This window comes from Lipotes vexillifer, unplaced genomic scaffold (genome assembly GCF_000442215.2).
Source record: "Lipotes vexillifer unplaced genomic scaffold, Lipotes_vexillifer_v1.1 scaffold414, whole genome shotgun sequence".
In the NCBI taxonomy this organism is placed as follows: domain Eukaryota; kingdom Metazoa; phylum Chordata; class Mammalia; order Artiodactyla; family Lipotidae; genus Lipotes; species Lipotes vexillifer.
The window spans coordinates 1,901,066-1,916,887 of record NW_006782864.1 but is presented as its reverse complement, the minus strand read 5'-3'; the positions used below and the strand labels follow the sequence as shown (position 1 = coordinate 1,916,887).

Here is a 15,822-nt window from a genome sequence, read left to right as displayed (position 1 = left end):
AAAAAAAAAAAAAAAAAAAAAAAAAAAAAAAGAGTAATACTCAATACTCTGTAATAACCTATGTGGGAAAGGAATCTGAAAAAGAATAGATATATGTACATGTATAACTGAATCACTTTGCTGTACACCTGAAATTCACACAACATTGTAAATCAACTAGACTCCAATATAAAATAAAAAAATTAAAAAGAAAAAAATCAAAAAATTTGAAAAAACTACATATATTTGTCAGCATAAATGACCATATCCTAAATATTATGCATACCAGTTAACATCTCCAGTATCAGGTTGGGCTTTGATCATTTTACACAATACCTCTCACACTCACACACACAACCCCACTCCCCAGGACTTCACCCAGGTCTCTATTTGTAATTCCTCCACGTGTTCAGGTCTGTTAGTCTCATTGGTCTCATTGTCAAGAGACACTAGCCTCTGAGTCCTGCTGGTTCTACTTATACCAAAAAAAAAAAGGAAAACAAAAGTGAAAAATATAGACAAATAGCTTATTCCTGCTCATAGGTATGTGAGTAGGCCTCTGAAAGAAATGAATTAAACTTGTAGCCTAGAAGCAGCCTCTAGCTAAGGGTAAAGTTCAGGGTCAAGCTGAATTTCTCTCTTAAGGTAAACATGTCTAAGACGAAACAAAGAGGGTGACTGGGAAATGCATGATCTCACTTCCCCACCAACGGGGAAAAGTCCAAAGTAATTTCATCCTTCACAGAGCTCCATGGGTCACATCCAAATCTTATTGATTCTACTGAGTTAGCAGCTCACAGGATGACAGCTGCTCACAGCAAGATCAGCTCTGACAGATCAACTGACCCAAGGTTTCTGGTTCTTGTTTCCAAAGATACCAACAATTAACACAATTTCATGACCAAATTTCAGTATTTTCAGCTGAAAATATTTTTATAACTGAACACAGCATAAACTGAAAATATAATTTTAAAAATCACTTTTGGATACCCTAAAGGTGGAATTATTATCAATACATTATCTGTTCTAGCTAATTTAATAGTAAAATTAGGGAACATAATTATGCCATTCTTTAGCCATCTGATAGAGGGTGAATACGGAACTCAATTAAAATGTTTAGCTTTACCAGTGAGAAACCTGTAAGTGTTTAAATGAAGAAATTTAGATACAATGCCAAAAGTTTTAAAGATGTCACAAATTTTTAAATTTCACATTTTTATATTAACCCAAGCCTCTTATTCCTTATTATTTCATGTACTGACACCTCAAGAGATGTATAATTTATAGATCCTCCGGGTAGAAATGAAAACAAAATGGTAACAATTATAATACAATTCCATCTCTGTAACTCTAATTAGAAAGTTTGGAACTTAAGAAAACTTTTAAATAAATCTTACTGTATATTGTCAGCTCAGGGAAACCACTATCTGTATGCAGACAAACTTGATTGTATTCTAACAGTTGCCTCTATACAGAAAAAATTATTTTAGTAAACTTCAGTCTGAAGTGGAATGACCCATTTCGTTCGTTAGGTGAAGTTCTCAAAATGGCGCCATGCCTACAATCCATTAACACAAAGAAAGGTGTGGCATTAAAATGAAGAGCAATGAACGGAATTTTGATACAGGGTACATTCTTTTTTCAATTTATTTTATTGGAGTATAGTTGATTTATAACATGTGTTAATTTCTGCTGTATAGCAAAGTGATTCAGTTATACATTCCTTTTCATAGTCTTTTCCATTACGGTTTATCCCAGGATATTGAATATAGTTCCCTGTGCTATACAGTAGGACCTTGTTTTCTATCCATTCTAGATATAATAGTTTGCATCTGCTAACCCCAAACTCCCACTTCATCCTCCCACCCCCTGCCCCCATGGCAACCACAGGTCTGTTCTCTATGTCTGTGAATCTGTTTCTGCTTCATAGATAGGTTCATTTGTGTCATATTTTAGATTCCACATGTAAGTGATATCATATGGTACTTGTCTTTCTCTGTCTGACTTACTTCACTTAGTATGAGAATCTCTAGTTGCATCCACGTTGCTGCAAATGGCATTATTTCATTCCTTTTTATGGCTGAGTAGTATTCCTTTGTACATATGCACCACATCTTCTTTATCCATTCATCTGGACCCTTAGGTTGCTTCCATGTCTCGGCTATTATGACTAGTGCTGCTATGAACATAGGGGTGCATGTATCTTTTTGAATTTGAGGTTTGTCCAGATATATGCCCAGGAGTGGGATTGCTAGATCATATGGCAACTCTATTCTTAGTTTTTTGAGGAACCTCCATACTGTTTTCCATAGTGGCTGCACCAGTTTACATTCCCACCAACAGTGTAGGAAGGTTCCCTTTTTCTCCACACCATCTCCAGCATTTGTTATTTGTAGACTTTTTGATGATGGCCATTCTGACCAGTGTGAGGTGGTATCTCATTGTAGTTTTGATTTGCACTCCTCTAGTAATTAGCAATGTTGAGCATCTTTTCATGTGCCAATACAGGGTACATTCTTGAGTAATGCTACCCTTTAGCTTTTTCCTATGGCTATATATTTAAAAACAAACAAAAAAAAGAGCATTGCCCTAAGCTGTAAGCATTTAGAAATACTGAGTTTGCCTGGTTTTCATTTAGACCTAGAGACAATTCCCTAGAGTAATTATGTGGACCCTAAATAAACATGAGGACCTGCCCAGCACGTAGACATAGAAGCTTTTCATCAGAGGTTCATGACACAAAGGCACACATATTTCTTGATGGAAAGGTCACATTTCTCTTTGCTTGACTCTTATCCAGAAAATCATTAAGAAAATCATTCTACTTGGCCTGATAAATGCTATTTGGCCATAGTTTTTCAGAAGATATATTTAATTTTTTTTTAAAGAAGGAAAATTCATGGTCATTTTATATTCTGCAGTGAGCAAGTAACTGCACAGCCTTTGGATCTCCTCACAGAGCTGCACATTCGTCTCCTTGGAAGTGACTCATTCTTCCTGCAAGCTGTGCTCACATGTCACTTCCTTAGGGAGTCTGCTATAGGCTGAATGTTTGTGTTCCCCCAAAATTCACATGTTGAGACCCTAACCCCCGAGGTGATGGTACTAGAAGGTGGGACATTTGGGAGGTGATTAAGTCATGAGGGTGGGGCTCTCATGAATGAGATTAGTGCCCATATAAAAGTGGCCCAGAAAGCTCCACTGTCCCTCCCACCATGTAAGGTCACAGTGAAAAGACAGCCATTTGGAAGCCCTCACCAGACACTGACTTTGTTGGCACCATGACCTTGGACATCCCAGCCTCCAGACTGTGAGAAACAAATTTCTGTTCTTTATAAGACACCTACTCTATGGTATTTTGTTATAGCAGCCTGAATGGACAACCATCAAAAATGTCCTTCCTCTTAATGTTCTATATGTGTTACCCAGCTTTATTTTATCACCACCTGACAAACAACTGATATTTGTTTATTGTCTGTCTCCCATCATATGGTTTGTGTTTCCTGTTCACTGCTTTATCTCTAGCACCTACACAGGGCCTGGCAGTAGATACTCAAGTATCACTAGATGCTCAGAAATATTTGTTGAATGAAGAAATGAATGCATGTGGGAATGAGGGGTGCTGTGCTAGATTTGGGGATACCTTCAGGGAATTCACAACCTAATAGGAGAAATGGACATGTTAACACTGCCATATAGTATGATAAATGCTATATCAGAATAGTGTAAGGTATAATGTAAGGTATATACACTGACCTAATTGCTAGGGATGGTTTCACAGAGGAAGAGGTACTTCAGCTGAGTCCTGAAGGATGCGTACGAGTTCGTTAGGTGGTTACAGGGAAAGAGAGAAGCCTAGAAAGAGGGAACAGGAGGTGCAAAGAGAGGAGACAAAATCCCTCATGTCCCTGAGCAGTTCCACATGAAGGGAGCAAAGAGGGTGTAAGGGGGAAACACTGAATAACAAGAAAATCAACACTGCTGCTTTCAGAGCATGACTAAAATCACATAACTTCCCGACTCCTCTCAGGGGATTCCCTCCAGCCTCCAACAACCCGCTTCCTTGAAGTGGTCTAAGCCTGAGGTGTTCTGTCCACGCCCCTCCAAGGAAAGCTTCGAGAGTGGACGAGAGAACATAATCTTACACTCTGCCCGAGGAGGTGCCAGCCTTGGCTGGTGTCAGCCTCTGCTTCCTCATTAACAAAGCTCAGGCAAAGTGAGGAGACAGCATCTACAGCTTTGCCCAGGGCTGGGGAGCCTCCATAAGAGCTGAAGTCAAAGCCAGATGCTCTATTTCCTGGGTCAGCTTTCTTTTCAGAAGATGGGTTCCCCTCCACAGCAAACTGACTCTTTTTACTATTCCCAAGGCTCATTCTGGGCTTGGGAGGAAAAAAAGCATCCTCCCATCAACCATAAGGCAACAAGACACAAAGGTGGAGGTCGCGTCTGTGCTAGAAACTAGAAACACATTAAGACCGAACTAAGGAAAGAGGGTCTCACCATGCTCCTACAAGGGAGCGGGTAGGAGAATAGAGCATTAAAGGTTTGTACATGCTTTTTTATTTTTTATTTTTTGGTTAAACAATAGTACAAAGCCACATTTTTCTTGAAACTGTGATCTCAAAGCTTAGAAGACATTTGAAAAGTTTATATCTTTATTGGAAACATATATAGGTTAATTCAATGTGCTTTTTTTTTTTCTTTTTTTTCTTTTTTTGGTACGCGGGCCTCTCACTGTTGTGGCCTCTCCTGCCACGGAGCACAGGCTCCAGACGCGCAGGCTCAGCGGCCATGGCTCACGGGCCCAGCCGCTCCGTGGCATGTGGGATCCTCCCTGACCGGGGCACGAACCCGTGTCCCCTGCATCGGCAGGCAGACTCTCAACCACTGCGCCACCAGGGAGCCCTCAATGTGCTTTAAAGATGGGTTTTGAGTAAGGGATGAGGAGCTATAAAGTCTGAGGGGGAACAAAGGAATTAGAAATATCATGCACTGCCCAGATTTTACATTTTTCAGGGCTCTGACCTCTTGAGTTTTCCAGCATCTCAGCCATACAACTGCGTATGGGGTTTTACCATCGGCCAGAAACATACTTACAATTCACCAGTCGACAGCTTTCCTTGTGAGGCTAAAAGGAAATATTCTAAGAGTACTTTTCTGCTTTCCTTAAAAATGCAAATTGCCCTCTTCCTTTCCTATCCTTAGGCCAAGTCTTCATTCATTCAGAACAACTGGGGCTTAAACTCTGCTTAACGAATACACTCCCCAAGACTTAGTGCTTTGCTTGTGAGGATATCAAGACCAAGAATGTGATGGAATTTAGAGGAAGGAAACATTGAGAAACAGCTGTTGACCAAATGAGCAAGGGCAGTGATGATACATGAACAGTGATGATGGTATTACTTTGTATTTAGAAAGCATCATCTTCAAAAAGGCTCACGGTACTGTACAGATACGTGTATGTTGTCTTTTATCCTTAGTGATTGAAAAAAATTAGGCCCATTCTTATTAATGCATACTTCCATACCTATCCACATATATATTTTGGCTGTTTCCATTTGCCTTGTCTTTAAGTGCAATCAACTCCTTCATTGAGCAGTATCTGGAAACTGCGTTGACTTTCTTCAATTGTACGGGGTCCTGTTTTCTGTATCCTCTTCACCGTTGGGCACTAGCTTCTTCCTTCTTTTGCTATGCTGGTAGCTTCGTGTTTTCCTCATCTGAATGCATGCTGGCATGTTCACTTGCTTTTTTCATCATCAGAACTTGCCTATAAATTCTGTCCTGCAATTCCACACATCACCATCAAACTTTACCCTCCTGCTATCATAACTTACGTAATTCTCTTCTTCACGTGATCATTTTCATGAAACGCGTCCCATTTGCCCAGCTACGTAATTATTTTTTAAAACTTCTTGACAATGGGGCTACGTCCACCAGATGTTCCTGATTTTTCTCTCCATTCAATGTAACGTAACTTAAGCCAGGTCTTTTCTCCCACCTTCCTGAACTTCATAGGCCAACCGTCCCACCAGAAGTTTGTGTTGCTTGCCCACAGGTAGCTCTGTCGATCCTCTTTGGATGTCTCCTTCAATGCTCCTTCTTTACATAGCAGAAATCGTTCTCTGCCAACTCATTTTTTTTTCCAACTCATTTTACTCTAGAGTGATTTTATCTGATGAATATTAGTTGGAACCAAAGATCTTAGAAACTTAAGGGGGGACCCAATTTTGTATCTATCCCTCTGCCTTCAGGAAGGAACATCTTGTTCTCACTGGACAGGCAGTACGACCAATCGAAGCCCAAAGAAGTGATGTGTCCCAGGTAACAGCCCTGTTTAGTAAGGAAGCAGGAGCTGGACGCCAGCCCCCCAGCTGGGGCACAGCGGGAGACCGGGGTGGCAGTTGGCACCACAGAAGGGAAGACTCTGAGTGAGCAAACTTAGCAATGGGTACTCATACAGGGAAGTCATTGGTGTGTGGACTCCAATCTAGAACACTTAAGGAATATCTGGAAAGACCATTGCAAAGCTATGTAGCAATGAGAATTATGGAAGAATGGGATTGTGTTCAGAGACTAATGTTCACGTCTTCTAATGCTGATTAAAAACCACCCAAAATGGACTTCCCTGGTGGCGCAGTGGTTAAGAATCCGCCTGCCAATGTAGGGACATGGGTTTGATCCCTGGTCCGGTAAGATCCTACATGCCACAGAGAAACTAAGCCCGCGAGCCACAACTGCTGAGCCTGCGCTCTAGAGCCCGTGCACCACAACTACCGAGCCTGTGTGCCACAACTACTGAAGCCTGAGCACCTAGAGCCCATGTTCTGCAACAAGAGAACACTGCAATGAGAAGCCCACGCGCTGCAACTAGAGAAAGCCTGTGCAGAGCAACGAACACCCAATGCAGCCAAAATAAATTAAAAAAAAAAAAAAAAAAAAAAAACACCCAAAACTTAGGGCCTTAAAACACCTATATTTTGCTCACAAATCTGCAATCTGGGCAGTGCTCTGCAGGAATAGCTTGTCTCTGCTCTCTTAGGGTCAGCTGGGGTCGCTCAAAGTCTAAGAGCTAGAACCGTCTGAAGGCTCCTTCGACTCAGACATCTGAAGGACAGAACAGCTGGGGTTCCTTGGGCATGGCTCTCCATCTCTAAGTGACCTTTCCACGTGGACCTTCTGTGGCAGCAGCAGGACAGCCAGACATCTTACCTGTCAGCTCACAGCTCCCAAGGGATGCAGCTCAAGAAAGACAGTGGGTGGAAGCTGCACCACCTTTCATGACTCAGCTCCGGAAGCCGTTCAGCATCACTTCTGCCATGTTCTCTTGGTCCAGGCAGTTACAAAGATCTTTCCAGATTGAAGAGGAGAGATCACAACTAGCAATCCCATTCCTGGGGATATATCCAGACAAAACTCTAATTCAAAAAGATACATATACCCCTGTGTTCATAGCAGCACTATTTACAATAGCCAGGACATGGAAACAACCCAAGTGCCCACCAACAAACGAATGGATAAAGAAGATGTGGTATATATATACAATGGAATACTACTCAGCCATAAAAAAAGAATGAAATAATGCCATTTGAAGCAACATGGATGGACCTAGAGATGATCATACTGAGTGAAGTGAGTCAGACAGAGAAAAACAAAACCATATGATATCACTTATGTGGAATCTAAAATATGACACAAATGAACTTCTCTATGAAACAGAAACAGACTCAGACAGGATTCAGAGTTTGGGATTAGCAGATACAAACTATTACAGAGAGAACGGATAAACAACAGGTCCTACCAGATAACACAGGAAACTATATTCAGTATCCTGGGATAAATCATAATGGAAAAGAATATGAAAAAGAATGTGTATGTATATATGTGTATATATATATATAACTTAATCACTTTTCTGTACAGCAGAAATGAACACAATTGTAAACCAACTATACTTCAACAAAATAAGATTTTTTTAAAAAGGGGAGATCACAAACTCCACCTCTTGATGGAGAGGTGTGAACAGAAGAGTTCAGGATAAGACTGATGTCAGAGCAGCTCTCTTGGGAAAACACAACTTGCCACAACTAAAAACCACTGGGTCACCAACCACTGCAACACAGAATTGAAATGGACCTGGAAAAGGCCATCATCTATCATGAACAAAACTCGTTCTGCAAGCACAGCTCAAAGGGCCCTTCCCTTGGAATACCTCTTTGCTGTCCCCCAGTTTCCTCAGCCCTTTGTAAATATGCCCACTCTCTCACTCAGTATATTTTATTGTAATTAGTTTTATAACACGATTGTAATCAGGCAGGTACTACCCAATCCGTCAATTAGCCGGACTTCTTTTTTCTAATCACATCACAAAGAATCTTCAGACTGGTGGGGAAGAGACACTTCTAGGGGAGCCAGAAGCAACTTTGCACAGAAAACAAAGGAGAGCGGAAAGAAAAGCATCAGCAATTCAGAGATGAAAAACTATAATCACACAAAGAAAAAATATATATATATATCTTTGCCCTACAGTAAAGGCAGAAGGCATAAACTGTAAATGTCAAAATAACCTAGAGAGCAGCTGGGATGGAAGCATTGCCTAAAGCAATGGTTCTCCAAGCTCACCTGCCTCAGAATCACGTGATGAACCTGTTGACCATCTCCCCACTCCTCCCCCGGCCCCCGCTAGTTCCCGATTCCGCAGGTCGCGGACTGGCCTGAGAACTTGCATTTTTCTCGGGTCCCAGCCAATTTGTTGCTGGTGGTCTGGAACCGCGTTTTAAGAACCACTTGCCTAAAGGCTTTTAGAGCTGGGAGTAGTGGCCACAGGTGCAGCCCCTGCAGATATACGGTAACCAGAAGGGCCACAAGGGAAGTGGGTGGAGAAGACGACCCAAGAGGTGGAAGCGGCCTGATTTAACACAGCCCACCTCTCTGTCGGCCCGGCTACCGGCCAGAGCACACGCTGACGGCTGCAACCGGTGGCGGGAAGGCCCAGGCCGCCGGAGCCCCCAGCCGCGGTGACCAAGCGCCTCCTGCCGACGGTACTTGGGAGGTGTCATTCGGCACCGCACACCCAAGCCGGGACGAGGTGGGCGGGGCCCAACTCGGGCCCGCCTCCATCCAGGAAGTGGCCCAGAGAGCGAGCCACGGGGACGTAATTCCCGCCCCCAGGGTGGGCGGGGCCTTCTGACCGTGATTGGCCAGCCCCGTCCGTGCGCAGTGACGTTGAGTCCGGACGGGAAGTGTCCAAGAGGAGCGCGGGAGCTGAGAAGTGGAGGGTTTGCTGCGTCCCGGAAAGGCCTCACGCGGACCGTTCTAAGGCCGGTGCTCCTCGGGCTGCTTCCCGCGAGAGTCCGGCCCTCGCCACCCGCCAACCCGGGGTACCTTCGCAGCCTTCCCAGGCCTGGGTGAGCGTCCGATTGGGACCGCTGGGAGTGCGCGCGCGCCTGGGGGGAGGCGGTGACCCTGTGCTCGTGGCCCCGGGAGGCGAGCGGGAGGAATGTGTTCTCGGTGTCCCGAAGGCTCCGGGGACGCGCCCTCGTCCCCACCACCCGCCTTCCTAAGCCCTTTGGGTCACTGACCGGACAGATGTTGCTGGGCCTTGTGGCTCCAGGAAACGGGCATGGATTGGTTCTCCCAGCAATTTTATTTGCCTGCTCTTAGTGAAGAGCCGTGCTGAGTGCAGGGGCTGCACAGGTCACTGTGTCCCCAGTCCTTAGAGGTGCCAGGATTCATATTAGAGCTGAAGTGAACGCAGCCCCCGAGGAGAGGACCTCCTCCTGGAAGGCAAACAGATAATTACTGCAGGGTGTGGTAGGTGCTCAATTCAGGGTGCACGTGGAAGCCCTTGTAAGGAGTGATCGCTTTGAGAAATTGATCCCTGACCTAAGATTTGAAGGAAGAGGTGAAGAATTACAAAACCAAAACCTATGAATTCCCTATAGCCACTGCCAGTGAGCCTCTACAACGGCAGTAAACCTTTCCCTTTTCCAGGTACGTAGTTGCGTATTCTTGAAAAGAAATGGAACACACAGCATAGTATGGGTTCTTTTATTTATTAGGTTCCTGGTTTCAGAGAAGATGACAGAGGAACTGGATCTCTTGGGACAGGACTCTGATGCGGGGAGTGAGGAGGTGGTCCTGACCCCTGCAGAGCTCATTGACAGGCTGGAACAGGTAAGCAGCCCAAACAGAATCCCCCTGCTCCAAGCTCAGCCTTTTTATTTAGTCCAGCTTTGCAAATGTTAGAAATCAGGAAATGAGATGGAACCCTAGGCTTATTTCAAGAGAAGAGAGACCGCATCTTACCATCTACACAGAAAAAGGAAGTAGGGGGACAGCCGGATAGAAAACTCATAATGGCAGACACAAAATTCTCAAGTGGGGCCAGAGAGGGTCAGCTTTGGGGACATTTACGAGAACAGCTCACAGAGCAAAGGATCTGCTTGGTATTTGTGGGGACCGCAGAAGTGCTTGGTAGAGACTTGTAAGGTCTAGAAAGTGCTGAAACGCCTTCTTTAGGAGAAAACTGGTCTTTTAAATTTTTTTAAGTTTATTTATTTTTATTTTGGGCTGCATTGGGTCTTTGTTGCTGTGTACGGGCTTTCTCTAGTTGTGGCGTGAGGGCTTCTCATTGCAGTGGCTTCTCTTGTTGTGGAGCACGGGCTCTAAGCGCGCGGGCTTCAGTAGTTGTGGCATGCGGGCTCTAGAGCGCAGGCTCAGTAGTTGTGGTACACGGGCATAGTTGCTCCGTGGCATGTGGGATCCTCCTGGACCAGGGCTTGAACCCGTGTCCCCTGCATTGGCAGGCAGGTTCTTAACCACTGTGCCACCGGGGAAGCCCGAGAAAACTGGTCTTATTCTTCCTTTTCCTCCAAATACTTCCTTTTGTCCACCCTTCTGTATGTTTCCACTGCTTACCTCAAACCACTTCTGGGCTGTTTCTCCTTTTAGTCATAATCGCTGTGGCTTATTGAGTATTTCCTGTGTGCCAGGGCTCTTCACAATTGTTGTCTGAGGAGACCTTGATAGTTTTGGAGTTCAGACTACCTGTGTTTCAATCCCTGCATGTCACTCGTTTTTTTTTTTTTAATTTTTAAATTTTTAAAAAAAAACCTTTTGGCTGCGGTGGGTCTTCATTGCTGCACGTGGGCTTTCTCTAGTTGTGGCGAGTGGCGGCTACACTTTGTTGTGGTGTGCGGGCTTCTCATTGAGGTGGCTTCTCTTATTGCGGAGCACAGGCTCTAGGCGCGCGGCTTTCAGTAGTTGCAGCACGCAGGCTCATTAGCTGTGGCACGTGGGCTTCGGTAGTTGTGGCACACGGGCTTAGTTGCTCTGCGGCATGTGGGATCTTCCCGGACCAGGGCTCGAACCCGTGTCCCCTGCATTGGCAGGCGGATTCTTCACCACTGCGCCACCAGGGAAGCCCCCACTCGTCTGTTTTACAACTCGGGCAGGTTGTATAGCTTGTCTCTAGTACTTCTTTAACTGCCAGTGGAGGTAACAATAGTGACTGCCTCACAGAGCTGTTGTGAGGATGAAATGGGTATTATGTGTGAAGAGCTCAGAGTGTTGTCTGACGTGTGCTGAGCGCTCACTGAATGTTAGGTGCGAGTGGTCATAATCAGTACAACACCACCCTGAGGCAAGCACTGTTGTCATCTCCATTTTACAGATGAGGAAACTGAAGCTTAGAGGTTAGAGGTGTAAAGTAACTTGCCAAGGTCACACAAGGACAGCAGAGCCAGGATGTGAACCAGGTCTCTTTGATTTACTACACCTGCTGCCTTATTCTTCTCCCTCTCACCGCCCCTTTCCAGAGCTCTCTCATGTTTGTTACTTTAGGATTCTTCATTCTTTCCTACCATTACATGCCATCGTGAGTGATAAAACCCAAGGAAGTTCATTTAAAAATTATGTCTCAGACCTTTTTAAGAATCTGGTGAAAACTCTGGCCCTCCCTCCCAAAATAATGCACATATACACCCATGCAGAACTTTGCATGTAATTTCAGGAGATTCACAGACACCCAATGAGATATCACTTATACCCATCAGAGTGGCAGAAATGAAAAAGGTGAACAGTATAAAGTGTTGGCAAGGATGTAGGGAATTTAGCACACTTGTATACCACGGTGTGCGTGTAAATGGTACAGTCACTTAAAAAAAATAATGTTATTTTCTGGTCAGGTTAAAGAAGGCACACGTGTCTTGTGGCCGAATTATTCTACTCCTGGGTGCATACCTAGAGTACGGCATATGCATGTAACGAGGGAGAAAAACAGCAGTAAAATGAGTAAAAGCTCCTGCCACAGCATGGACAGCTGTCAGGAGCATCACATAGAAGAACAAAAGATAAGTTGCTGAAGAAACCGTCTATGTACTGTTCAAACCCTTGCAAAGCTGTCGTCCAGGGCCGAGCTTGCCAGCTTGGTGGTGCTGCACACGCTGAGGCTCTGCAGAGGCTCAGATGCTGACCCTTACCCTCCAGGTCAGCCGGGCCCAGACTGCTGGCATCTTCTGGGTGTCCTCAGGGCTCCCTGGGAGGGAGCCCAAGGAGGGTGGGGTCTGGCGTCCTTGGCAGGGGGTAGGCAGGAGTCACGCCTGCGGCCTGATGCTCTCCTGCCTGGAGGGCAGCCACCGCCTGGACAGCTGCTGTGTAGCATGGCCTCGGGGCCGGCCTGACAGGCCACTGATGAGCACAGCTCCAGGAGCATACATAGGATACTCTTGAATGCTGGTAAAAATATGATTTAAAACTTGGTACCTAAAATGCAAAGTTTCTCATTTTAATGGTCGTATTAGTTTGCTAAGGCTGGCTAACAAAGTGCCACAGACTGGGTGACAGAAATTTATCTTCTCAGTTCTGGAGGCTCTTCTGTCTGAGACGAGATCAAGGTGCTGACACGGTTCGTCTCCTCTGAGGCCTCTCTCCTGGACTTGGAGACGGCCGTCTTCTGTGTCCTCATGTGCTCTGTCCTCTCTGTAGATAATTTCCCATAGAGAGTGAATGTACATAAAGAAAAGAAGGTACCAGGGACTGAGCCTTGGGAAATTCCATGTCTGTGTCCTCTTTTTCTCCTCCTACAAGGACACCAGCTGTATTGGATTAAGGCCCACCTAATGACCGCCTTTTAACCTAACTACCTCGTTAAAAAACCGCATCTCCGGGGCCTCCCTGGTGGCGCAGTGGTTGAGAGTCCGCCTGCCGATGCAGGGGATACGGGTTCGTGCCCCGGGCTGGGAGGATCCCACATGCCGCGTAGCGGCGGGGCCCGTGAGCCGCGTAGCGGCTGGGCCCGTGAGCCGCGTAGCGGCTGGGCCCGTGAGCCGCGTAGCGGCTGGGCCCGTGAGCCGCGTAGCGGCTGGGCCTGTGAGCCGTGGCCGCTGAGCTTGCGCGTCCGGCAACGGGAAAGGCCACGACAGTGAGCGGCCCACATATCGCAAAAAAAAAAAAAAAAAGACCGCATCTCCAAATCCAGTCACATTCTGAGGTGCTAGGAGTTAGGGCTCTAACATACAAATCGGCAGGTGGAGGTGGCACAGTTTCACCCGTAGCAGTGATAAACAGGTTGTTGTTAAAATTATTTTGATGCAGTCATTTCAAGCAGAGAACTTGATTATTTTTAAAAAGACTATGAACTTAAATACAAGTTTCTCACTAAAAATTTTGAAAAGATTTTATTTGAGCATTTTGTACTAATATAAACTTTGCCCTACTGTTATATGTTTTATTACCATGATTTCATACTGTAAATGAGAAATCTCCCCCAAATCTACTCCATTTTACCCAGTATACCATACAAGTGCTATCATTTCTTTGAGTGCCCTGTCATGGAAAGGTTGGTAAGCACCATGTAGAGATAAAAACAGAAGTAATGAAACTATAGAAAATTAATCACTAAATTCAGGCTAATGATCACCTCTGAGGAGGGAGGGGACACAAGGGGACTCGTAAAATGATGATGATATTCTTTAATGAAGCTGTGTGCACATAGGTGTTTATCAGTATTCTTCATGTTATTGTGTATTTCATAAATATTTTTGTACCTATTCAGTATTTAATAAAGTCAGATAAAAAGAAAACCAGGGGGCTTCCCTGGTGGCGCAATGGTTGAGAGTCTGCCTGCCGATGCAGGGGACACGGGTTCATGCCCCGGTCTGGGAAGATCCCACATGCCGCGGAGCGGCTAGGCCCGTGAGCCATGGCCGCTGAGCCTGCGCGTCTGGAGCCTGTGCTCCGCAATGGGAGAGGCCACAGCAGTGAGAGGCCCGCGTACCGCAAAAAAAAAAAAGAAAAGAAAACCTGGGCTTCCCTGGTGGCACAGTGGTTAAGAATCCGCCTGCCAATGCAGGGGACACGGGTTCGAGCCCTGGTCTGGGACTAAGATCCCACATGCCGCAGGGCAACTAAGCTCGTGCGCCACAACTACTGAGCCTGCACTCTAGAGCCCACAAGCCACAGCTACTGAAGCCCGCACGCCTAGAGCCCATGCTCCGCAACAAGAGAAGCCACCGCAATGAGAAGCCTGCACACTGCGACGAAGAGTAGCCCCCGCTTGCCGCAACTAGAGTAAGCCCGTGCACAGCAACGAAGACCCAATGCAGCCAAAAATAAATAAATTTATAAAAAAAAAAAAGAAAATCTCCTGCTTTATAAGTTCCTTATGACAGTTTGATCTTTTCTCATTCATTATGCTACTTGAAAAGACAGATTGTCTTTCTGGTTAATTTTATATATCTGCAACGCTATTCCAGAAGCTTGAGCACCTGAAAAAAAATTTTATGATAGTAGCAATACTGGTATTTAATAATGCGTCTGAATGGTGATAATAGGAGAAGCAGACACTTAAGTGTGTCAAAATGAATAACTGGAGCGTGCTTGGCCTGTAACTCTGAGCTATGCTAGAACTCAATTTCCTGTGATTGAAAGATAAGTACAGCTTCCTCAGTCACCAGTGGATGCTTCAGTTCCCTGAGCCTTGGTAATTTCTGAAACATACCAAGCATCTGGGCCTAAGTCATAAATTAGGGATTTAACGTCTTATTCCAAAAACTGCTTAATAAATAAATCTCCATTTCCTTTGTGATCCTTTGTACTCGTGGGAAGTTAGTAAATAACGTAATCTGTTTTCCCATCAACAAGGTAAGGATAACTGTATCCATTTCATCTCAGTTATGATAGTGATGAATGAAAAAATTATAAAGTGCTCTGAGCTGATTGGGAGGGCGCTGGTGCCCCCTGGTGGGCAATAGCAGGTACAGACACTGGTGCCTGGTGACAGGTACCGAGTGGACACCAGGTAGGGTTACTCTCAGCCATAGGTGTACTGACAACACAGCCTTTCCACTAAAGGAAATAAAAAAGCCATCATTAAACATAGCTTGTCTTCAAAGCATTTCCAGTATTTCCAACCGGTAGACAGTTTCTTTGCTGAGGTGGCTGTGAATTTAGGGGTGAGTACTGACTCACAGGGTTATTTTGCTCCATTGTGAGTAATGCCCCTTTGTGCGTTTTTTGGGCATTGTTTTTTTAGGCCTGGATGAATGAAAAGTTTGCCCCTGAGCTGCTGGAAAACAAGTCGGAAATCGTAGAATGTGTCATGGAGCAGCTGCAGCACATGGTAAGGGGTGCCTCCCTCAGCGTTCAAAGGAGGGCAGCTTAGAAGGTGTGTCGGCATAGTGAGAGGCCATAGGCTGATAGCAAATCTGTTTCGTTGGGCCCAGCCTAGTTTGGGTTTTTTTTTCTTTTTTAATGTTGAATTAATTACCTACATTTACAAAGCCTGGGAGCTCCTATGAACATCTGGATGTCAGCTTCTAAAAACCTGTCCTCAGCATTCCT

General features: G+C 45.1%; 1 protein-coding gene across 1 annotated transcript in view; it reads left to right on the top strand.

Annotated features, from left to right (window-relative positions):
• Positions 1-10,046: 10,046 nt before the first annotated feature.
• GINS4 (GINS complex subunit 4) overlaps positions 10,047-15,822 on the top strand; it is a 12,517-nt gene continuing 6,741 nt past the window's right edge. The window contains exons 1-2 of the mRNA XM_007455480.1: positions 10,047-10,155; positions 15,515-15,601. Coding sequence (XP_007455542.1) covers positions 10,060-10,155; positions 15,515-15,601 — 183 coding nt within the window. The 5' untranslated portion in view covers positions 10,047-10,059. The remainder of the gene's footprint in view (positions 10,156-15,514; positions 15,602-15,822) is intronic.